General features: G+C 36.0%; 1 protein-coding gene across 3 annotated transcripts in view; it reads left to right on the forward strand.

Annotated features, from left to right (window-relative positions):
* The window catches only part of TTC7B (tetratricopeptide repeat domain 7B), a 118501-nt gene that overhangs the window by 23776 nt on the left and 68377 nt on the right, over positions 1-26348 (forward strand). For all 3 annotated transcript variants that reach the window (XM_071426630.1, XM_071426628.1, XM_071426629.1), the window contains 5 exons: positions 4594-4724; positions 5711-5832; positions 16216-16294; positions 18343-18515; positions 21757-21820. In XM_071426630.1, the coding sequence (XP_071282731.1) occupies positions 4594-4724; positions 5711-5832; positions 16216-16294; positions 18343-18515; positions 21757-21820 (569 nt within the window). The remainder of the gene's footprint in view (positions 1-4593; positions 4725-5710; positions 5833-16215; positions 16295-18342; positions 18516-21756; positions 21821-26348) is intronic.

Here is a 26348-nt window from a genome sequence, read left to right on the forward strand (position 1 = left end):
ATTTTATTTTGTTTCTCTTTTCCTTTATAATAATTACTTTGCAAATATCAGTAGGGAATTGAAGACAAAAACAGCCCCATGCTTTGCTTTCTAAAAAAATCTCTGAAAAAAATTCTCTGCAAGCAAGAAAAATCTTTGATTGAGGACTTAATTAGTCCTTTCCCTCAGTGAGATTAGCAGTGTATGTTCTAAGTTCAGAAATAAATAAATGTGGGAGTTCCTTGATAGCAATAACAATATGCTAAACATGAGGTTTCTTTAGAAGGAGGTGAAAAGGGGCTTTTTGTGTACAGCATTTGGAACACTTACCATATAATGTATCAACACTTTGCATATCATATATAGGGAAGACAAAGTTCTGTACACTAAAATACACTTGGGTTTTACATGTCTATGTAAGGAAAACAGGAAGCAAACCCAGAAATCTTTATGTATTGAGGCAGCTCTGTCTCTTGAAAAAGCGTGCTTATTGACTGAAGTGTAGAACAGTAGTTCACTGTTTGTCCTCTGTCCTTTGCTTTCTCTAGTGGAAACAGGAGATAAACAATGGGGTCCATTATTATTTGTGGTCTCTAAAATGTTATACAGGCAAGGTACTGGCTGGGATAATGGAGAATCCTCACATACACAATGCTCTAGTGGTTCTGTTGGTTTTTTTTGGAATGGTATCAGTAGTGATCTGTGTGGTAAGAGCACTTGGTAAAGGTCTGAACTGTGCTGTGGATTTCCTTTTGACCTTTGAGCAACTATGGTGAAATGGGAGTGTGGCTTAATTGGTTTTCCTACAGAACTGAAGTCTGTGTTTCTTTTGACATAAAAATGGGTGTGAGGACTTCTTAAAAATAGTTTGTTACTTGTTCTTGCTGAGGCATCCTCTTTTTTGGGTAGTGGTCAGCTTCTGCAAATGCGGAGGTAGGACCAGCCTGGTCTTCTATTTGTAAAAAATGTTTACTTGGCTTAACCTTGGCCACTGATTTGAGACTACAGATACAAAAATGCCACTTATTTCAAGTGATAAAACTGTCTAGTGCTTGCTTTCTGAATATTTTACAAAATATGGGTACCTTTTTGAAAGTTTAAGGAACGCCGTTGCAAGTTGCCTTATAATTGAAATATCAGGAATATTATTTTGTTGTCCAAATACAACAAAATAATATTCCTGATATTTATTTATTCCTGTTTGTTGCTCCTCTGCTCTTATGACAAGCAATTTTAGAGTTACCTTGCAAAACATGTAAACTTAATTAGTATGGACTCGTATTTGTTTCACTGCTTCTCACTTTCTTTTCCCTCAGGAGTCATCTTGCTTGATATCAAGACTAGATATGTATGAGATAAGTGTCTCCCAGATTAAAACTGACCCAGTTTGTTGGAAGCTTTTATCTGAAAATGATTTTAACTGGAAGGGCTTAAATTTAAAAGCCTTGAATATCAAAGTCAGCTTGTGATACCAGGTGTCATGATACTCTTGAATGCAGAATCAAACAAAATAAAAGTTAAATAAAGCAATAGCTATGGCCTTTTCAGCAAATGCAGTAACATTTTATAGCAATAACCTGTCCTTTTTTTTCCAAATATCTTTAAGTAGTGTACAAACAGTTAAAGAAATGCCTATCCTTTGGGGGAGAATGGCAGATTCCTGCCTGGCAGGTGTGGGAAGAATCACAAAAGGGACAATTGACTTGTCTGATTCTATGACAAGTCTTCAGCAGATAAATAAGGGTTATATGTGTATTTTGAACTTCATGTTTTTCTCTTTTGTATATGTTACCATGTGCTTGTTCTTGTTTTTGAGGGCCTAATATAATGATCCATATTTTAATTAACATCTTTTCATCTCTCAGTATTCTTATGAGGAAGTGGGCAGTATACCATGCAATTGTTGTTGCTCTGTATATCAATTTAAAATTAAATAGTACTTTTATATACTTTAATACATTATTATTAAATTTCATCTGTATTTAAGAAAAAAAAAAGAGTAGTCTGGAGTGACTTGTTTTAACAAAATCATAATTACGAAAGCATAATTTATTAAAGGTTTTTCCCCTAGTTGATATATTTTCATTTTGAATTCAGCATTAAATTGCAGTTTTTACTTGTGTCATCAAAACAAATGCAGCATGCAAACCATTCTTTTAAGTGGTCATTTCAGAATAGATCTCCAAATAAACTTCCTTCTCCAAAGCATCACATGCTTAAAATACATATAATATAATTTCCTGGGTTTATAATATATATATATATAATTTCCTGGGTTTAATAAACATACCAACAAAAAAAGTGAGTGCTAGTTATATAGAAGCATTTCTCTAAGAAGTACTTCATTTCTTCTAAGAAGTACTTCTGTACTTCATCAAAGAACACTTAAAATTTGCTATGTCCCTGCTGCATTACTTAGAATTTCTGGCTGAACACTGAGGTGTTTTCACATCATAATGAAAAATTCTCAGCTAAAATAAGAAAATGTCTTTGTAGTGAGGTTTTTCAGATTTAAATATTATAGTTATGGCCATAAAGTTTAAAAATAGAAAGAATAAATCTGACTCAGATCTACAAATAGTTGAGTAATTTGCTTGATGTAGGAGATGGTTACTTGGGGGCACTGGCTGTTCATAGTGTGGGAGAGAAGGAATGAGGAGGAGTGATTCACACACAAATTACCTGGTGCTTTCAGTCATTTGATGTGTTTATTGCAGTGCCTTTACTGTATTCCTTAGTCACCTCTGAGTCTGAAGATGTACATGTAGGATTAGCAGGCCTTTTAGTCCTGGTTTCAGGATTCATACTGGATTAGGGATTTTGTGTTAACTGGATGTGTAGCACATAAAGCTCTAAGATATGTGTTGTTTGTACTGGTAATAGGGTGGTCTGAAGGGTAAAGGTGGCCAACAAACTGTGATACACACTTAAAGCATCCTCTCAAGCCTGAAATCTGGCCAGAAATCTGGATTTGTACTACTTGGCATTCTACAGACATATGCCCAATATATAACTATGTGTTTTGTTGATGTTTTCTGTTTTTTCTCCAGCAATGTATTCTCAAAACTTTCAACAATGAATAGAGAATACAGTAATTTAAAGTGTGGATTATATTAATGTGGGAGCAGTTGAAGGCACTTTAGGACTAGCATTTACTGCTGGCAGGCTGGAAGAATGACCTGAAATAAATCTCTTAACATGTGGATAGTGCTGCTGCAGATGCAATTAATTATTCAAATAAATATAAGATGAAATAGTTGACTTGAAGGATATGAGCTGGTGGTCTCTTGCAGATCATAAGTGGAAGATAATTTTTACTAATATGTAAGAGAAGTCACAAAAGTTCAACTGATTTTTAATACTTTTTTTAGAAGTATCCCTTATGAAAAGCAGGAAGTCTTTCATCTTCTCTGCTCAGTGCAGTTGAGGCCTCCAAGTAGAGCCATGTATCCTCTTTTGGCACAGTGAGTCAAGGTGGAGGTAACCAGTTGGAGAGTGTCCAGAGGAGACAAAAATGATTAGCTATCAAAGAAGCATGAGAAGGGAAATTGGTGAGAATTGATATTTCTTCTTGAGAGCCTGTCTCTCTCTCTAGATGAATCAAAGAATATTCTGAGTTGGAAGGGACCCAGGAGGCTCATGGAGTCCAACTTGTACATGAATGGCCCATAGGGGGATCAAAGCCATGACCTTGGTGTTATTGGCACTGTGCTCTAACTTGCAATGTTTTGTGAAGAACAGAATAAACTTTCTATGAGGATGAATCAAATTAATTAATCTAGAGAGGGAGACTTAAGAACTGGGAAAAAATACTATTTGTGAGAATAGTTGAGCTCTGTGGTAATTTGCATATGAAGGCCAGGGCATCCCTAGTGTCAGAAGTTTTAAGAACAGGTTGGTCCAGTGTCAGGGGTTGGTTGATTCCTCCATCAGATAAATGGATTTATATTCTCAAGGTCCTTTCCAGCACTTTAATTATCTTGAAAATAGCTGTAATTGAAGTGTCTTGTGTAGGAGTTAGTATTGATTAGTAAGAGTTGTTGGATTTTTTTTAAGACAAGTGAAGATTTTTTTTTTACTTCAAAGCACCATTTAATGTATTTGTTGGGTAGGTCCCGAGCAGAAAAGATTTACATGGCCTTGATGAGTGAGCTACCTCTTCTAAATTTAAATACAAAAATTACACTTCCTAACATATTGTTTATTTTAAATGTATTTGTTTTTATAGATACTTTTGTCTTGCACAGTGACTGAGTTAATATTACCTTGAGTGCCTTTTGTCTCTGTACCTTGGTTTCTATGATCATTCTGGAAAACTGAAGACATAGTAATGTAAAACTGGTATAGAAAGACACTATATATTTTTATGGTAGATTGTCAAAATGCCTTTTAAATCAAAATCGATTTAAAAATTGCTGCTTCTGGATTTATAATTATTAAGGAGGAGTAATTTTTATTTATATATTTATTAGTGTCTGTTTTAGGGGACCATACCTTCATTTCCTTTGTTTCTTCCCCTGAACTAAAGGAGCTGAACCTGGACTATGTTTTAGCTATTAATATTATATGGCATTAGTTTTTAATGCTTTGTTTGAATTTTTTTTGCCTCTCAAGGTCTCTGTCTTGAGAAGTTGCCAATATCTTCCTCAGCGAGCAATCTCCATGTGGACCGAGAACAAGAAATTGTCACATGCTATGAGAAGGCTGGGGATATTGCTCTTCTGTACCTTCAGGAGATAGAAAGGGTAAGTTGGGGTGGTCTTCTAAATTAAACATTTAAAGATTGATATAAATGCCTTTTTGAAAGAAATTTGTGTGACCCTTTATTTCTAGGAGATAGACACTGTTGCTTTTTATTTAGACTTTGAGGTACATTTGGGCAAAGTGCAGTACACTTGGGGCTGTGTTCTTTGGCTTGTGAATGCTGTTAGAGTGAAGTGAGCTGACAATACCCCTCTGATCCTCTTTGTGACCCATTGCTTGCAAGCCTCAGTCCTGTCACTTCACAGCTGTCTTTGAAGGAGTTGGAAGACACATTTAGGGTCGTGAAAAACAGGGAAAAGGGGGAAGAAAACTGATGTGATGGGGGAAAAAGTAATTCATACTGTTTTTAAAGTACATACAGGTTTTTATTTTCTGAGGGGTTTTGCTGTTTTATTATTTTCTTGTAGTGGCTGGTAGACTGTGTGCACCACCGAAAGCTGATTACATTTTGACAGCATTTTTAATGCTGATGTAATGCAATTATTTCTAAATGTTTACAATTATTTCTAAATTGCTTTTTGGCAATCACTCTGGAGATAGCTTTTAATCTTCTTACTGCTCTCTGCAGCAGTTTTTTCTAACTTAACATGAGTTTTAAATTTTTGAATACCATCACCTCCTGCTACTGAATAAGGTTCAGTAAAAAAAGCAAATATGCTTTTTCATATTCTTCTCTTTGCATACCATTCTTCACAAAAATTTCTGAAAAGTAGTATAAAATTTTGCTTAGCAGTATTTCTGCTTGGTAAATTAATTCTCTCTAAGAGTATAGGCAAGAACAAAAGGGTTTATATTTAGGTGGCAATGAAGGTAAAGCTAGAAATGGTCTATTAGCCACCACCTGCAAATGGCAAAGATTTCTCCAACGTTAAATATTAGCTTCCAAGGAAAAGTACACAAACCTTGATTTCAAGGGGTTTTTTTTCTAAATACACTTCCCCCCCCCCCATTTCTTGTGTTCTCTTAGGTAATTAATGCCAACATACAAAACAGAAGCCCTAAGCCAGGGCCCACTGCACACGAGCAAGAGCTTGGTTTTTTCCTGGAAACAGGACTTCAGAGAGCACATGTTCTATATTTCAAGAATGGGTGAGATTTGACTCTTCTTTTATTGTGTTTACTTTTTTGCTTAGGTTTTGTGTTTGTGATTTAACTGGGCATAATTTTTAGCAATTGTGGATTCTATAATTCTCCTGTTAATAAAGTAGTAACATTTCAATTAGAATAGTAGGGCTGCCCACATTGTATTTATTTACATATTGGAAAATTGTTTAGTCAAAGTATGTTAAGCAGAAAGCATTTTATAGTTTTGTTTACTGAATGTAAGAACTTAGAGTACCTTAAGCTTTAACTATTTGAAATTTGCTATCAAACACCATTAAAGAGTGATTGTCAACATAATGAAACTGCTGATATTTATAATTTTGATTTTGTAATTTTTTTCCAAATCTCTTCAGTTATCACTTATTTTAACATTATGCTGCAGGATAAATGTGCATGAAGATCAACAGTATGTATACAAGTATACAATCTTTATTGTACCTGCTCTGTAGATCCCTTTAGATTCTGCATGGGACTTCCTTTATAATTTATTTTAAATAAGGCTTTGCTTAAAAGCCTAAAAATAAATTCAGTTGCCACACAGAATGAGAAAAAGAATACAACTCTCCATTTTTAAGAACATCAAAACTCGGCACAAATGGGTTTTAAGTACATTTCTGAGATTTGTTGAAAGCACATAGTTTAAAAACTTTTGTCTGGGGCTTCTTATTTCATTAGGAAAATGTCATTTTATTGAAATACTGGAACTCTTGATGGGACTACTGTTTTGTACCAAAAATGCATTTTATTCTTTCAAATACATAAACCAGAGATGAAGGAAATAATGCAGTGTCTGTAAAGAGTTCGAGATTTTAATGTACTGAAGGTAGGGTAAAAAAACTAGCTGATTTTTAAGCTGTTCAGGAATTTCAACATGGAAACAATCACTACACTTCTGAAATCTCTTTCTTAAAGTATTGAAGTAGTGGTGCATTAACATGATCTGAGACTTACACTTTAGATCTGTTTTCATAATTTAATTGCAGGAGGAATGGAATGTTCTGAAAGCTAATTTTTTTTCATTTATCGGAACTAAAAATAAGATCTCTGTTTTCATGTCTGCACAAAAAAATAAATAAAATACAGTTACTGCCAAAATCCCAGTGGCAGTCACGGTTAAGAATAAGCGAAGAATTCCACATTTTGAAGGATTTTGATTGGAGGCCAGGGATGGAAATAGTGCATTTAATCTGACATGTTTTGTGTAAAAGCAGCCAGCAGTAGACATAGCAGATTGCAATTAATGAAGAAAACAAAAAGCAACTGCACAAAAAGAGTCATGCAGTGGATTGTTAAGGAATATTCAGACAGGAGTGTTTTTCCTAGACTGTATCAGCTGGTCTGGTGTGAGCTTTGAAAGATTTTATTCCATGTGCATTTTAATTCTTCACAGTGAAGTTGTTGGTGAGCTTGTTAACTCCTACACAAGCATATATTTTTTTGCAGTCTTTAGTACAGTGGTCACTTGCAGTTTGTAAGCTAATTCCACATTATATATAGAATTTTGAATTTCTTCTTCTAGTTCTGTTGGCCAGTGGTACTGTATGATATGAAGCAAGGTGTTAGGAAAAATAGCTCTGTGACAATCATTATTTCACATATTCCTGCTGTTACATCCTTTAGTTTCCCTCCTTAATTCAAAGTCAATCACAGTTCTTTCAATATTTCCTAATATGGTCATTGTTCCAGGCTGCTTGTTATGTGGCTGCTTTTAGGGCTTGCTTTTTTATTTTTTTCATTTTTTATCTTGGGTTTACCAGAACTGAAGAGAACGTCAAATATATACTTTTTCTAATAGGGATAAATTATAGCCTGCTTTTTAATAAATCTATTTTAAGGATGTCTTGTTTCATTTTTAAATATATCATCCCTCCTGATGTTAGGTTACAGAGAGTAGATTTGAGATCTTTCCAGGAAGCTTTGCAACATATTTCAAGTTTGAATGTAATCTAAAATCATCTTTGTACATGTGTGTCCATAATTTCAAAAGTAACATAGGGAGTATTGCTGCCTACCTATAAGGTTGGTTGATCTACTTCAAATTTCCTTTTCATTTGTTAATGGTACAGAGATTTTCTTTTAAGTCGATTAATCGAGATTTTGTAGAGAATTCAGTCCTTATCTTTCAAGTAGGCATTATCTTGTATAAAAAACTAGAAAGTGCTTGAAACTTAACTTAGCCTTTCTGCTAAGTGGTGGTATTTTGAAAAGACATGGAAATGCAATTACCTAAAGAAAAAAAAAAGAAATTGAAGTGGAAATAGTCTGAACCAGAAAAGTGTTAGTTTAGTGCTAATAAGACACAAAACTGAAATTAATGGTTTCTTCTGAAGCGTACAGAATTTTATTAAAGAAACAAACTACATACCCATTTTTCACTTGGGAGATGAAGAACATTTCAGCTTGGAAATGTGTAACAAAGAAGTTGAAGAAGTTGTTCAAAAACTTAGAGTAGGGTTTGTGTGTTTTTTAAAAAATGTTCTGAAATGTAACTTTCCACTCTTTCAGGCTGATTACATAACTTGTGTAGTGGTTGCTTTGTAATTTCATATTGAGGGAGTTCAAAGCCTTGATGTTTTTCCAAGAAAAGCTGTGAGCACAGGAACTTTGACATTGGTATTTAACACAGCTATTTTCAAGTACAATGCCCCTGAGAAAGGACAGCTCTTTAGGTACCCAGTGTTTCTTCTATCCTAGTATTTGTGTTGCTGTGAGATTTACAAGTTGATTTTGTCTGGTTTATGGTTTTTATTTTTCAGGTAGTAATGTTCACAAATATACTGGAAATGTATGCTCTTGAAGCAAAGTGGCATTTTGGTTGAAGTCTAAAATCAGGAGGCCACCATGTGAAAATCAGACTTACCTAGATTTCAGAGCTATTTTTTTGGCTTCTCCTTTATTTTACACCCCCTCCATGGATATTGCTCTGGATCCAGACTGCAGTTTGGTCTAGTCTCCATCACGGTTCACATACTCAGTCAAAACCTGAGCATCCCAGAGATGGTCTGTACTCCTCGTGGGGCCATTACCTGTGCTGGCACTGTCACAGTGAAGCAAGACATTCCTAATCTCCTCCAGCAAGTTATTTCTTATAGACTGGCTTCTTCTTCATACATAATTAGACCTGAAAAAAAAAGGAATAAAAAAATAAACAATTTTTTCTCATTTTTCATATAATTGAGATAATTGATTTATATTGACTTGAAATGTTTGACAAGCACAACAAAACCCTTCCTTAGAGTATGGGACTTAACTATGTAGAATTTCTTTTATCTGTTTTTTTCTTTTCACTATAGCGTATAACAGAAATAGCATAAGAACTTCGCTCTCTTTCTGATAAGAGAGGAACAGTGGATTGGAGGCAGTCTATAGGTGCTTCTGTTCCACATGTATATCCATACAGTGCTCACAGATAGGGATTTTATAGGGATGAAGTCCATGAGAGAAAGATTTATGTAAATGCTTGACATAAATGCACATGAAGATCCTGTAAGATCAGCTCTCTGCTGTATTAGAATATAGTGCTAGAGACCCATCACTCTGCATCTTTGAAATCCTTTTGCACATCCTACATCAGTCTCAAAACAAGTTGGTGTTTAAGTAAAGAATAGAAAGTAAGATGAAAACATTGAAATCCTACAAAGTATCACATTTCTTATATGTAAAATATCACTGCTGTGTGTTGGAAAGCAAACAAAATCACTTCTGTTGCAGTTTTCAACACAGCTTTGTTTTCTATATGCCTACTTTTGTGTTTGTGTGGTTAGGAAGCTAAGGCAGGAATATATTCAAGATAGGAACAAAAATAATTTCTCTGTGATTCTGAGCAAAAATAAGTTTTCAAAGGATACTTTATTGTCTGTCATATCAGATGCCTTCCTCATCCTTGCTTCCAATACTGTTCTCACCTGTTAGTTTTCATTGAAAAACTATTTGAACATGAGAGGAAATTATTATTCCCTCAGATATTCAAGATAAAATCATCCATTAGGAATGCTTTCTCTTTCAAACCTTACTGTATGTTTATTACTCAGAATTGTGTCTTAACTTCAAGAGTTGAAAGCAAGATTCCATTGTGAAGTTACAGGTGGGAAACCTGGCAGTGTTCCATGGAAGACTAAGGTGGATATAAACATGAAGAAATTACTTTTATTCAAAATCTTACCAACTTTTGTAATAACTAGTTATACAAAGAACAGTGAAAATAATGTTAGTATCTGAGTTATGTTCAAGACTGATACTCTTAATAGTTTGTAGTTGGAATTCTGACTCCAGCTCACTTTTTCCAAGAAGATACTTAGCATTTTTTAGCCCATGTGCCACATGTCTTGCTGACAGTGGCTGTTATTGCATTTGCAAGCATCAGATTAAAGTTTTTGGTTTTATGTTGAATTGTGACGGGTGGCAAACAAAATGGTCTTGCATCCTCAAATAGGGAGTTTGTATTTCATACACTTCCCCTGCTCCCCTCAAAATGCTCATTTTACTACCCTACTTAATGTTCTTGTATTTCCCCTGTACAGAGAAGTTGCTATTGTCATTTTCCCCAGACCCACCCTCCTCCTACCCTCCTAGTGTGCATTTTCCTTGTTTGCCTTTTCCTGGTTTGGGTGCTTGTTTCTGTGGACTTTTGTTGTCAAAGAAATCACAGCTTTCTGTCATTCTGGTGAGAAGAATTGATTCACTGGAAGGTTGATAATGGCTGGTGTGGCTGTCAGAAAAGGGATGGGACCATGCAATTGAGAGTAGGAAAATACAAGAAGGAAGAATGGTGGGAAAAGGGAACAAACACTGAGAGATGAGAATGGGGAGGATGAGATCTTCCTCTTCAGGTCGTGAGCCATTAGATGGACTAAGTACCAGTGGAACTGCAGTCTAGGCAGCAAGTGTTTTCATTGTGAATGCATGAATGCCAGAATTGCTGCTTCATTGTGCTCTTTCAAATACTTAGGCTTGTGTAGCTCTAATGGCACATCGAAGATGTTTTATTTATAAGCTCAAACATGTGTTAAGAACTTTCAAGCATCAAACAAACATCATCTTTTGGAGCAAATTTGAGATACCTGGGATTTTTCTTTCTGCATGAGGTAACAATGGATAAAATAAGAAGCATGCCATGATAATTCTTTAAAGTAGACTTCTAAATTTTTTTTTTAAGAGTAGTTTAGATTCTGGCAGCAAATTTGGGATTTTCTACATTTTATTCAGAATATAATGCCCAGTGTTAATTAATGTTTTGTGAAAATTATATAATATTGTGGGTGTACTGGAAGTGTAAGTATGAAAGGGAGAGTGGGAAAACAGAACTGTCTGAAGTTGCAACTATGCTGCCTCTCATAGATAGGTACCTAAATGCTTACCAGGATGTTTTTCTAATTGTGGATTAAGTTATACTTCTCCACCCTCTTAAACCTGATGGAAAACACACAGACATTAGTCACAATCATCCAAAGCACCATCCTTTGTGCAGAGTATGTAGTCTTGTCCATTTGGTCAGGCCTTTAGTAAAGTTATGGAAGCGAGCCACAGAATTGCAGTCCTTTTAAATTTTTTTTTTTTAATTCCATCTCTGTAGGGCTATAGAAAGCAGTAGGGTAAATTGCATTCCTCGGTATTAGGATGTTCTTTTACAGCTTAGGAATTAATCTCTTGATTTGTCACATTTCTTGCTTTTTGCTTAGGTAGTAACTTCTTTTAATATGAAATTGCTTCTGGCCTTAATACTATGTAAATGACTCTTAATTGGCTAAAAGTAATAGCTAGAGTGTATGGATTTTAATAACTGCATTTTTTTGTAAACATGTCAGTTATACTGAAGTTACTGAAATGTCACTGTTCTGATTTGCATGCATTTTAAGAGTCCCTTACTCCTTACCTTTAAAATAATTTCTTTCTTTCCTTTCATATTTGAGTTTTTGGGAGGAAAAAAAACCCCAAACTTTAAAACTTGCAGTGTTCTTATGAGTTTACAAATGTTGCATTTCTTTTTCAGTTTATAAATACAGACAGAGAAAGCACAGGAGAAGGTGGAAGTCAGCTCAATTCCAAAAGCAACTTCTACTTCATTGCTTTGGTCAAGCCCTGTAGATGTCATTGTTATTGGTTTATCTCCCCTTTTAAAAGATGAATATTTAAAAAATGTGATATAGTAAGTCTCAGCAATGAAGTAATAGGGCAGTATAAGTAGCTCAGCCTATTCACCAGCATGGTTCTGGATGTGCTTTTCTCTCTTAAATGGGAAAAGCTTTGACAATTTAGCCACCAAATTGCAGAGTAGGTGAGGTTTGGTTTAGCTCAGTATGCAAAAATTTATTCCAATTAAATTTTTAATCACTGAAAGGCAGTGGTAGACTAAATGTTTGAGGTTTTTGACTGAGAAGCATAAAAGAAATGCCTGACAAAGGCCTTTTCACTAATTGAGAAGATATTACCAAAACATGCTGTAAGGACAGAGTAAATTAATCTTATCAACCTTTCTAAGGTTAATTTTCAAACATTTCTTTTTTAGTCTGTTTTGAGTATACTGTGATTTGATCTCACTAATTTTGTTATAGAGAATAGTGTTAGGGGGTTTTGTCCTAATATCATTCAAACATAGGCTGCTTTTTGTTGAGCAGTTTCTTTCATTCTTTTCTACTTTTTGTATGTGTTTAAAACCACAAAAATAAGAAGTATTGGTGGGGGTGAAGTTTATCTGGACCAGTAATGCCAAAGCACTGTGTTGTCTGATGCTAAACATGCTTTTTAAAACCAAGAAACTTCTTGGTGATGATGGTGACAAATTTGTTTGTGCCTAAAGTTTGCTACTGCTGGCCTTCATGCTTATATACACCTTTTCTGATCCTGCCTTGAAAGCTTATCCTTGATGCCCCTAATTTTCTTCCTGCACTTTACTTATATCATATCTACAGTTATTAATTTCTGTCTCTGTTCAGGAGTGAGCACCTTTGTATAGATGCAGTTAAGATATTTGCATTATTCTGAACAGAAATACTGTCTGAAATTTTTAAGGAGCCTAAAAGCTGATATTTTATCAGAATAATTAAATTAGGTTCTAACATGAGTATTTGGGGTTTAGAGTGCAAATATGTAGACACAAGGATGCAAACAGGCCCTAAGGACATGTCTGTATAGACTTTCAGTAGATTTTGGTTTTCAGCCTAACTGGCAGATTGCTACTTGAAGAGTCAAAGTAGGGGTGTTTTTCTTGAAGATTTAAAGCACCAAGCATTCTAATTGTCTTTAAAAATGAGGAAGATACAATTCAAAGGAGTTGATTTGAGCATCTTCTGTCAGGAGGCAGTCATAGAAACACACATGTACATCACTATCAGTGTCCATCTGTGGGCTGTCTTTGTCTTGTCTGAAATCACTGAAAACGTGTCAGTTCCAAGTCAGTGTTAATGTACCTTAAAATTCCTTGTCTCTGAAAGGAAGGGATCTCAAAGTCGTTTACAGACACTGTGGGACATTGCTGTCTAAGTCAATGTGCCCTTTTGCTCTGGCGTTCCATCAGCACAGGGAGAGCTGCTGACATGAAAGCACATCCTAGTGAAAAGCAGTAAAAGCTGTGTGTGTCCCAGGCTAGGAAGGAAACCATGTAGCAGAGCAGCCACCACTCTTCTCAATGTTACAAACCGTTAACAAATACAGGAAATGTACTTTGCTAAAAGCAGTGTGATGTGGAGATCTACCATATTATCAATGGTATATTTTGCTTCATTTCTTGTCTCTAAAAGCATTTAACTCAATTTTAGGGTGATTTAGATTGTAGTTTTGAGGGGGTTTTTTTAGTAAATTTCATGTAGAAGATACTTGACAAATCTGTTTTGTGTTTGTCTTGATGTGTGCAGTGGATCACTGTTAAATGCTTTATGAAGCAAAAGCTAATTCTGTATTTTAACTGCTTTTTTTCTTGTACAATCTTACTGCTTTTTCCATAATACAGTAGAACTTCAGTCACAAGTTTCATTCCCTTGTAGATGCTTAAAAAAGTGTAATGGGTAACTAAAAGTAACCTGTCATGAAGTGTTTGAAGGCTTGTGAAAGTTGCATGCATTTTCATAAAGTGTTTTGTTATTGTTCTTGTAACCCATCAAAAGACATAAACTTCATATGGAAAAAATGCCAATTCCTAAAATTTAATGAAGTTATTGTGATTTGAAGTTCTACTACATAGTATGTGTTTCATCTGCACTGGGAAAATAAAATTTCAAGCTGACAAGTTCTTGCTCATAACCTTTTTTCAACAGTTTTGCAAGGAACATTTGCAGGGAGTTTTGTGGCAAATCTGCTTTGTTTGGTTGGGGTTTTTTAAAATTTTTTAATCTCGTTATAGGGACACATTTGTGACTTTGCAATGCAGTCTTTGAGAGAGAACTCCATTAATGAGAAATACCTACTTAGACCAGAGGACTTAAAGCTGGGATTCCAGTGGACTGGTTTTGTCTCTCTAAAATATTTGGAATGTGGCATTACTGAATGGTATTTTGGCTTTACAAAAGTGCTGAATGTATCCAGCTTCAAATGAGTTTGGAGGTTTTCTTGAAATCTGGCCTAATGACTTTCTGTCCTTCCTTAGCGTATGGAGTTGGTGTAATAGTCATCAGCTACTGAGGCTGCCTGTTTGAAATGTATAAATTAATATAATTTTTCACACAGTTTTTTCCATGCAGATGTTTGCACAAGATGAATTTTATTTAGTATGTAGTAGCTGGTCACTCTGTGGTCAAGCTCTGCTGTAGCACGTGGGCTTTTTACAAGCCATTTTTATGTCTTGTGTGACTGGTGATTATTTCTCTATAGCCAACTCGTAACATTCTTTAGCATAACTTTGAACCATTCATATGGGTTTTGTTGCTTGGTCATGCTACTTCTTTTAAAATGAGCTTTTATATAAAAGTATTTTAGAAGATGAACTTGTGCTGATGAAGGATGATGCCCATGCTAGTGAAAGATGTGTGGAAACTAAAGTTTCTGAAATATCCTGATGATCTTTATTATGTAAAACAGAACAGAGATGAGGGCTGTCATGTAATCTGAAGAATAAAATAAATGAGTAGGTCTCTAGGTAAAGTGATAGGAGTCCTACAGTCCTATAGCAAGATCTCTTGCATCAAACACTAGTTTCAGATATTCTGCAACTGAGTTGAAAGAAAGTACCTGTATAAAAATGCTGGCTTTTTTTTGAATTTGTACAGAGCTGCACAAAAGTCAGTATTTTAAACATATTTTTAAATACAGACAAGCAACAAGGAAGGCAGTTTTAACATCTGATTTATAGTGCAGTGTAATAGTGCTTTTACTTATAGAAAGCTTACACAATATGTAATATTTCTTGTCTCTTTTGGCTCTGTCTTAGGTAAATGCTATGCAGTTTGCACATAACATCACATCTTAAGACAATATGTGATGTAACAGCAATGATTTAACACAAAATACACTTTTGTTCAAATAATTTTCTATTGTAACTAAACCTGAAATAGTGAAATGGTTGCCCTATCTGTTGTGTTCACTTTGCAAAATTCTGTTGTTCAGGACAGCCTAAAGCTAACCCAATCCTTCACTAGTTCAAAGACAAATTGTATTAATATAAAGTAGAATATTCTCAACTGCTTTTATGTACAATAAAACCTCCAAACAACTGATAAAGAGATGAGATAAAGGTAAAGCTATACGACCATTCACTATAATCTAATGTTTGAGAAGAAAGTTCAGACCTGCTAAAAGTGTTAGTATCAATGATGCCTCTGAGGGTCTTGAATCTCTGTCAAAGCTGTTCAGGCAGCAGATGTGGAAGAAATGTAGATGGAGAAACTTCGGTTGCAGAAGCTGCATGAAAAGCAAGTCAGAGTCAAGAACAGAGCACTGATCCCCCAGTCCTCTTCTGACCACACAGTGGGCCTTACAGTGTTTGTGCTCTTGTCCTTTTGAAAAGGAGTTCAAAATTTTATGTTTTGTATTGCTTTCTTTTAAGATGTCAAGGGGCAGCTAAAATGTTTGGGTTTTTTTCAAAGTTTGTACTTGAAGCCTAATGTAATTGAAAACTAAAACAACTGTAGCAATGAGAACAACTTCGTCTTTTTTCTTTTTGAGGTGGTTGCTTCTTACTTTTTTTCTTGCTTTCCCTTGATCTATCTACTGATCATGAAAATGTTTATTTTTTCAATAAACTGTCAGGGAATGTTGTTATAGTAATCAGAGTTGAGGTTCCCAGATGAATATCTCTATATATCCATCTCACAGAAAGGCAATGAGACTACGAAAGGAAAAAAAAAAAGGTAGCATGATTTTAACTACTTTATTGAGTAATATTTTAAGGTGTTACTTCATCCAAGTTGGAATACTGTCAAATTCTATGTCTATATGCAGGAACTTGACAAGAGGAGTTGGTAGATTTAGAGAGTTACTAAGAGCTGTCGAAACAAGAACTACACAAAACCTGCGAATGGTGAGTTATATTAAACCCCTTTCCTATTCTACCATCTGAGTTTCAGTAGGCAGAGAAAGCACAAATACAGTGGATGAGTTAGAGACAAATAGCTGGATATGTAGCATATTGATAAGGACCTGTTAGCCAACACTTTATAAGGTTACATTTCCTGGCTTAAGAATGATTAATAAATGATTAAAGTAAAGAACGTTTTGTACCCAGTCTCCTCCCTATTCCTTTTTCTTGTTTGTGGTTATAATTAGAACCTGACTGGTCTCTGATTGACCATACTTTCAGCCTTAGTTATAATTGCCCTATTTATGAGTTAATGTAGTTTTATGTTCTGTAAGGTAGTGGGGGTGAGAACAGAAAGCATCTTTTTTGTGTGGTTTCTATAAAGTTGAAGGCTATCAAGTTATAAAGCCTCTTCAGGGAAAACCATAAAAGCAAAATCATGAAGATTTGTTACTTATATTGTCAGAACCTTGAATCTTTTATATAATAAAAAGTAAAGGCTCATATTTTTTACTGTCATGTAATTATTTTCAAAATATCCTAGATTAGTTTCCTAATACTGGGCCTTTAAAATTTCCAAACTGGTAGTAAGGAAGGTAAGTAATTTCTTAATTAATTCAATAACTGATTCCTAGTAAATATATTAAAATTATTTAATAATAGACTTTCAGTGGAGAGGGATAGTATTGCAAATTTTAATAGATAAGATGAAGGACTTCTTATGGTATGGGAGTTAAGGTGGAAGATGCAGATCTTAGGGTGCTATCTGTGACTTAAACATTACACATCTGTTTTTGGGAAATGTTACTGGAAATTCTCCCAATTCTGATGCAAATTTAGATCTTGCCTTCTTTCTACTGCTCTGATAGACAAACCTTTGAATTTTCATCATCGTGATATGTAGTCATGGGGGGGTCTGTGCATGTGTGTGAAACATTAATGAGGAGATTAACCTGCAAGTTATGGACTATTGGATGACTTAAAAGCTTTAAATTAGTATTATTTAATTTAATAATATTTATGTAAGTATTTCTCCAGTTAAATATGTGATGACAATAATAGTTGGTCAAAGTAGAACTTGTCATGCTGATTTTCAACCTTGTTTCAGTCTTGCTGAGCTTTAACAGCAGCTAACACCAGCACCTTCACGTATGAGTTGTCAGAAGCCCCATTCATCCACAGACCATAACTGTCTGTGGTGGGTTGACCTTGTCTGGCTGCCACATGCTCACCTAGCTGCCCTCAAACTCCCCTTCCTTAACACATGGGGAGGAAATATCCTACAAAAGGTCTGAGATAGATCCAAGATAAAGGCAGAGAGTTTGCTTACCAGTTACTGTCACAGGCAAAACAGGCTCTTCTTGGAGGAAATTAATATATTGTCACTTAAAAGAGAGTGAGATGGTGAGAAACAAAGAAAAAAACTGAAACACCTTCCTTGCACCCTGTTTTCTCAGGTTCAACTTCACTCTTTGACTTCTGACTCTTCTACCTCCTCTCCCTACCCTCCCATTCCCTGAGTGGTGCCTGAGGGTGGAGGGTTGTGATGGGCTCCTCTCTGCTGCTCATTGCTCCTCACACTTTTGCCCTGCTCCAGCATCAGGTCCCTCCATCAGGCTGCAGTTCCTTCAGGGAATATCATCCTGTTTTTCACCATGGTTCTCTTGGCAGGCTGCAGTTTGGAATGCTCCACTGTGTTCTCTCCCATGCAAACAACTGCTCCAGGTCTGAAGAGGCAGTAGAGGTTATTGAGCATCTTAGGTTATTGATTTTCTTAGGAGCAGCAGCTGGGTTGTTTATACTTCAGAAGTATCTGGATTAACTGACAAAATGGAAAAATTGTTTGTTATTGCTGTTATTTTTATTTGTGTTTAGAGAATTGAACTGGGTACTTTTACCTTTTAAACAGCATCATGCCTGGTTTTTTTTGGATGTTATAGAGTACAAAAATACATTCCATATAAATAGTCTTCATTAGAAAAAATCTGAGCATTTTTAAAGAGTTTGTATTCAGCATTTCTAGGGAAAATATTTATCTTTTGCTTTTACAGACAATAGCAAGACAACTTGCAGAAATTTTGTTACGAGGTATGTGTGAACAGAGTTACTGGAATCCCCTGGAAGATCCTCCTCACCAATCACCCCTTGATGATCCACTGCGAAAAGGTTCAAATATGAAGAATTATGCACTCAGTAGGAGACCACGGGTATACACTGGAGAGAAGTATGGCTGAGTTTCAACCTCTTTTGTTTCTATAATTGCAGTTGTTACCTGTGTACTGGATAATTTAGTTTACATTTTTGAAAATGTAGAAGGAATTTGGCAGTGTGTAGATAGATAGATTCCCTGAGGAGAGCCAGGGAAGAAATATGCTTCTCCCAGGGGAAGTTTGCACTGCATACATTAGACCTTTTGTTCTCAATTGTAGAAATATTTTTTTTTCTATCCTGGTGTATGTGATAGACTCAATAGCTCTTATTATGTGTGCCATACAAAAGAAAACATGAACTGGGTAGCAAATCAGATATTGCACATTTAAAAAGTTATGTGCTGCTTCTAGACATCTATTCTGTGCTTTATCATAGAAAGGAAAGATTCAAAATATGGAGATTCAAGTTGGTCCAGGAAGCATTATGAAAAAAATAACGTATCTAGAAATTTATCTAGCAGTTTCAAAGCTAGTTTATTTTTCAAGGCTAATCTTTTAGCTTATTATCTTAGATTACTTTTGGCATTTCTTTTATGATTCCACCTTTTAATTCAGTTTTAGTCTTTCATTGAATCAGGTAAGTGATACTTTTTGGTTCATTTTTGTCTGGTATATCTCATAGTGAATTCTAGAGTAGTTATGGTATATTTCTTCCTTCTTGAAAATGTAACTTTTTTTTCCCAAACTCATCACCATTAGGATTACTATTAAATATAGATAGCCATTTCCTTGAATTTGAAATTTTTCTTAGAAGTTAGTATCTTTACTATGGAAGTAGCCCTACTTACTTAAGGGAGGGATGTTTTGTTTTAGTGTTTACAGTATCTTTATATTGTAACATAAATGCCTGCAATATGATGCTGTTTGAGTTGTTTAGCTGTATTTGTTTCAGAGTTCCATTAATGAATCTTTTACACAGCAGCAAGCCCACATTAATCATGGTGTCTTTAATATTATTAAGTAGAATAGCCTTTATCTTCAAAGACTTCTAGAAATTCTCCTTCCTGCATCCAGAATAATTACAGCAGGTTTCTCAGGCTCAGTCTTTCAAACTTATGTTCTCCATTCTCAACTCATCCTTCACAGCAACATGATTCCTGCAAAAGTGGGATTTTGTTCAGTTTAGTTCTCTTGTTCTTGGCATGTGCAGATGAGGAGTTCCACAATTTCAACAGAGCATATAATTAAGTCCTTTCATCAGGTCAGACTGGTTAATACCATACCACATAAAATATGTCCAGCCAAGCATGTCATCTCCAGCAGTGACTGAAAGCAAGTGTCAAAGACAATGATGTCTAGGAAATTTCTTCCTAGGTATTCTTTTGACCACCAACTCTGAATCTGCAATGCACTGTTTTTTTAAGTATGTTGCTTGACATTAAATAACTGCATTGTGTTCTTATGAGGATTATGGGTGTAATTTGGCTAATAGCATTTATGTTTTTTTAGATCTGTGTGTTATTGCTTCTTCAGTTTACTTGAACCAGTTCTTCAAATGAATATAACTTCCATGGTTTGCCTTTGGTTGATAGCTGTTTCATGTTTTCAGTTGCTTCTTTTGCCCTGTTACACTGGGCATCTGCATCTATCAGGACAAACAGAAAATTAGTTCAGTCAACTTAACTGAGCTTTTTTGCTTAGGTCAAAGAAATGTCTCACTAATTTCTGCACGGGGAGGATTTTGTTTGAGACAAACATCAACATATCTACAAAAATATGTTTGAAATTGCTAGAGGAAATAATGTTTGGTTTTGTTTTGATAAGTGGCTTTTTAGTAGCTCTTTCTGGGACAGCATCCCTTCTTTCTCTGAGAGAATAATTTCTCCAGCAACTCTTTCCAGTCATAATTCTGCTTTCTGGGTGCCATTGTCAGTTGGTCAGGTTAAATCTTCTTCCAGGTTGTTAAATTCTGCATAGAGGAGTGGATTGTTAAATAAGGAGCACTCTGATGCTTCCTCATCACTCCTCATTCCTTATCGTGGGTGGTTCTTATTCATGACTAACTGTGTTGTGAAATTTCTTTTGTTATGTAATAACAAATTATATGCTAAATTCTAAGATTTGGAATACTCTTAAAAATCTGGTGAGCAGTTGCATTGATTAAAAAATAAAAATACAACAACAGAACAGCTGCCCTGGGGTCATAGCTGTTGTTGTATGTTACCACAATACGTTCACAATGTTGCTTTCAAACTGCCTGGAATTAAGATGTCTTTTAGTTTCTGTTTTCTTTCAGGCATTGAATTACTGCTTATATTTCTAGTGCTTTAAAAAAACTTGAAAAGATGTTTTAATGTCAGACAAGTTTTGTTTCCTGTCTGTAATGTATTGTAGTTTAAACATGCTTGGGACCATAGGAATTGATTACTAACAGCAACAAATAATTTTCTCCATTTAAATAGGCAATTGTGGACCTAATAGACTGAATTAATAGGAAATACTACTTGGGCTAATTCCGAAATAGTTTAGAGGAAGAAAGCTGAACAGATAAAACATAGTCACTGATTTGGGGGATTTTTTTAATGTGTATGCAGATGGATTAATGAATTCCTGCCAGTACCCAATGCAGATTACTGTTGTCTGTCCACCAGCATAGAAGAGTTTTCAGGAAGTATCAAGTATTCAGAGAAAGCACTGAAGTCTGGAAACTAGTCCTATGCAAACCTTCAGCATTAAGTTGGAAGGAACTGTACTTCATCACAAGCAAATAATTCTACTACTTAGAGCTAAGAGTGGCTAAGGCAAACAGGGGGAGATTGTCATGGATCTATTTTAAAATATTCATAGCTATTGAAAGCATCAGCAAAAATTTTTTTAAGACTGATAGAAGTTCTTCTCCACATACAGCCTAAAATACAAAAGTTCTCCTGTTCTTGTCTGAGAGTTTCCTCTTGCCAGCACTTGAATCAGTGATGTAAATGGAGCTCAGACAGATTAGGTGTAACAGGCTAGTTAAACTATGGGTTTAGTGTTTACAGTTGTCAAATTATGTTCAATTTGGGGATATTTGAATAAGTTCAACTCTGACAGCTGTGGTAGTTTTGTTCTTTTATTGTGTTCAGCCAACTTTTCTGAAATGCAAATATAGAGCATTGCAAGGAAATGCATTTTAACCAATTGATTTTTTTTATGCAAGTTACTTTCCTTTTCTTTTTTGGACATTTTCCAGTTTTTACAGTGCTTTAATATATGTGTGTGAATTACTCATAAAAGTAATGTGTTCTGCTTAAATAATTAAATTTTCATTTTGAACAGCATCTTCTGTCCTCAAGAAAATACAGAAGAAGCCTTACTGTTGCTGCTTATTAGTGAATCTATGGTAGGTAAAATAGAGTGAATGTGTATTTGCTGTATGTGTGTGCTTTCTTTGGTTGGTTTGGTTGGTTTGTTTCGTTTTTAATTAAAATGGACCTTTTTTTTTTCTCAAGCCTTTGCTTTTTCTTTTATTTTCTGTTAGGAAAGCAGGCAGTTATTTCTGAAACTCAAATTTTTTGTTCCTCTGAGCCAGCTAGATGAGGTCTGCAAGTGTTATGGAGTTTTTCTCCTTTGGGCTGGCTGTACCCAGCCTTGTTCCAGCCATAGGCAGGTGAACAAGCCAGGCATCACTTGGCATTCATTTAGCATCACTTACCAGTATGAAGCATTGTTGCACCAGTTGGTTGCTATTCAGACAGACACAAAATCTAAGTTATTTTTGTTGTAAAAAGCAAATAAAAAACTACTAGAAGAGCATAATAAACATCATCAAAAAAGTACCTTCCTTTGTGCATTAAACTTCAGTCACTCAAATTTGTAAAGGATTTTTAATGATACTGACTTTCAGTCTTGGCTACTGAATTATTTTTTTAAATATCCCCATTTCCTCAGTAAATGATTTCTTTCAATGGTCTACTTGTGCCCTTTATCAGCCTGACATATTTTCTGCTAGTCATCAATCAACTGCCACATACTGGCATTTTCATACCATGTCAGTTTTATGTTCTCAGATAAAATAAAAGGCTGGAGCTTTTGCTGTTTTTTTTTTTTAGCTAGAGGGGTGAAATCTCTACAGTCTCAGGCATCATGCAGTCTGTCTCACTTCACATCAATGAGATGTAGTCTTTTAAGTTCTGCAGGTGATTCAAATGCTTACATGTTTTGGCATAATTTCTGTTTTGCTACAGTTAAATAGGATCAGAACATTTTAGTGAATGTTGTCCTAGTTTAAGTGTTTTAAAGTGGCAGATATTTACATTGTAGTGCTAACTGCTTTCCTCATTCCTAGTGATCTGCCTTGCAGTATTCATGACAGAATCTAGAATTTCTGTCTAGATTCTGATTTTCAAAGACAGAAAAATCTGCTGAGCAAACATTTCCACTTATCCTATGTTGGTTTTGCAGCAGTATATGCTTAGCACTGAGAGGTGCTGCCTGTGTCTCTGTAATGTGCAGCAGTGAAGATGTAGAGAATTCTGATGTGAGCTGTGGTCTTGGTGTGAAGTGAAAGATCTGACTATTGATTGCTGTGTAGTTCCTTACATATCATCATTAAGAAGCCAAAAGCCAAATTAAAAGTACTGCCTTGTTAAGTGTCATTTCAGGTTACTTACAGCTTTTCCTTTGTGAATTAGTTCTGCCTAATTATATCAAATGCTGTCACTGTAGAGCATATACCTTTAGCAAGCTTTCAAATTTTTTACAGTAATTATTGCAGATTATTTCAGGCAAAAGAGTTTGTTTCGGGGGAGTATAATCTTTGACATGATTGACTTACTTTGGCTCAGTCATTTGTTCAAATTAGTTTTGGAGGGGGAAAAGGGGAAGATTGAGCATAAAAATATACATCATTACAAACTTACCTTTCTGAGAGTTGAGACCTGTTATTTCAGCTTAGTGCATGCTAACTTTCTAGCTGTAGTACTTGTGAAGTGGTATGTGATTTATGATTCTAAAACCAGTATCTGGGAAAGACATAGCACTTACAGAAGACTGAGTAATGGTTGGTGTTTTGATATGCTATTGTGTTATTAAAGTACTATGATCCCTTACTTTCATTGTCTGTGAATTAGTAAGAAAACACCCCAATCAAGGCCAGGTTGGACAGGGCTCTGAGCAATCTGGGCTGGTGGAAAGTGTCCCCCATCATGACAGGATGATCTTTAAAAGGTCCCTTCTAACCCAAAGCATCCTGTGGTTCTGTGATCTGACATCCTCAAGTTAACGGTGCATGTATGTGTGGCTGCATGTCAGCTGAGTTGTGGTAATGGAATCACAGAATGATTATGTTTAGAAGGGACTTCTGGAGGTCATTTTTTCCAGCCCCTTGCTCACACAGGGCCACCTGGAGCAGGCTGCATCTCTCTCCAGACATCTTTTGAGTATCTCTGAGGAGAAAGATTCCACAGCCTCCCTGGGCAGCCTGTGCCACTGCTCATTAACCCTCAGAGCAAAAAAAAGAAAAAAAGGTTCCTGATCTTCAGGGGAGACCCTCAATGTTTCAGTTCATGCCTCTTGCCTCTAGTCCTGTCACAGGACACCACTGGAAAGAGCCTGGCTCCCTTTTCCTTGTATCCTTCCTGCAGATATTTCTAACCCTGATAAGGCCCCCCTCCTGAGCATTGTCTTTTCCAGGCTGAAGAGTCACAGCTCTCTCAGCCTTTCCTCATAGAAGAGTTCCTCTGGTGTCTAATACAGCCTGGTGGGCATTTGTTGGACTCTCTCCAGTAGCTCCATGTCTCTTGTACTAGAGAGTCCAGAACTGGACCCAGTACTGCAGGTGTGGCCTCACCAGTGCTGAACAGAGGGGAAGGATCACAGCCCTCAACCTGTTGGCAGCACTCCTCTGATGCTGCCTGGGCTATCAATGGCCTTTTTTCCAGCTGGGACACCTTGCTGGCTCCTGCTCACCTTGGGTGTCCACCAGGACCCCCAGGTGTGTTCCTGTCAAGCTGCTTTTGACCTGGGGAGTGCCCAGCCTGTATGGTGCCGGGGTTTGTTCCCTCCCAGGTGCAGGACTTTGCTGAGGGCTTTGCTGAGGTTCTGTCAGCTCACTGCTCCAGCCTGTTGAGGTCCCTCTGCGTGGCAGCTCAGCCCTTTGGCATTCCAGTTCAGCAAACACGCTTGGGATCAGACCCAGTATCAATCTCTGGGACACACCACTAGTTCCTGGCCTCCAACTAGACTTTGTGTCACTCCTCACCACCTCTTGGGCTCAGCTTTGTGGGAGATTCTTAACCAGTGGGAAAATGGCTGAGCACATCCTTCCTTGCTCTGAGGCTGCACTGAGTTACACTGCTCAAGTGTGTTACAGGTGTAAGTGTGGCCAGATGAGGCATTGCAGTTTGACTGCCACCACAGTGTCTGAGACCATGGCACTTCTGAAATACCTAGCACTTCCATTCCTACATACTTTCTGTTTATAATTACCAAGAAAATGAGTGTTCAGATTCACAAGATATCTGTAATAATTATGAGACATCCTTGTGCTTTGGCATTGTCAACCACTGTTTCAAAAGAAGTGCTAGTTCACAGCTTGTTCAAAACTTGCAAGGAGCTGAGTCAAATAGCGATTAGAGGTGGAGTTAAAAAGAAGTTCTTGAAGTTGACTGAATATTTATGCAGTGTAAAAAGTAAAAGCCAAAGACTTCTTGATCAAAAGAAAGCAAAATATCTCTTTGGGTGTGTGTGTGTGTGTATGTGCATGCATGTGTGGGGTTGTTTTGAATTAAGATGTGGATTATTCAGTTGATAATTCCTGACATGTCTGTGCAGTTTACATTCCATGTATCTCTTAGAAAAATTTTCAGTATTTATTTATTCTGATTTTAAAGATGTACTGAGTTTGTTCAGAGCTTAAAATGTTACCTTGTTAAAGTGGAGAAAAAATCTATTATCCCTTATTGTGTGTCATTTTTTGCATCTGAAAGAGGAGGAAATAAGCTACCTATTAGAATTTAGTGATTTTAAGTAAATATGCTAAGGGGGCCATGCCCTGTGAAATTAAAAGTAAAGAGGGGGGATAAGGAGAGTGAAGTATCTTTGACTTCTGATTGCAGACTGCCAGATATACTAGCATTTGTACCAATGTGCAATGGGAATATTAAACACCAAGAAAACTAGAAATAGATAGGATAGCAAGATAATGTGTTTTCAGAGTCTTGATCATAAACTGGGAGAAGCACTGGGTAGTTCAGGGAGGTACTAACTACTCTGAGACCTGAATTTGGTTCTTTGCTCTTGAACATGGTTTCTCTGTGACCATGGTCAATTCATTTAATCCATTTCTAGCTCAGCTTTCTTCCTTCCCAAAAGGAACACTTTACTTAAGGAATTAGGTTTGCAACATGCCTTTCACAAAACAGGTTTGAAAGTTCAAACTCTTACTGCAAACATGGCCTGATTCCAAAGCTGTGCCCAGAACCAGGATCAGTTTTCACTTCTCAGTAGTAACTGCTGAAGGTGATAGTGGGTTATCCTGGGCATGTTACCATTCACAAGTGAGATGAGTGTCATAATGTTGTGAAGAGAAAACAAGTTGATTGTCTTATTTTACAGAAGCTGGAATAGAGGACTTGAAGATCCTTTTAATGTGTTTAACTAGCACACAAAAAATAAAGAGATATTTTCGTAGATGTATATCCATTACATTGAAAATATACCTTCTCTTTTTTTTCTGAGAACTCTTCAATAACTTTAAATACATTACTTAGATTATGGAATTAGAATGAAGTAATTAAAAATAGATCCATGTAGAAACACCAGTCTTGCCACTAATATATAAAATTGGTAATTCTTTCTATCTATAAATTAGTATCAGATATCTTTGTATCCCTTATAGCAACTACTGATTGTAAGGTTGAGTAGAATGG

This window comes from Agelaius tricolor, unplaced genomic scaffold (assembly GCF_023055355.1).
Source record: "Agelaius tricolor isolate 1412-34295 unplaced genomic scaffold, bAgeTri1.0.p SCAF_5, whole genome shotgun sequence".
NCBI lineage: Eukaryota > Metazoa > Chordata > Aves > Passeriformes > Icteridae > Agelaius > Agelaius tricolor.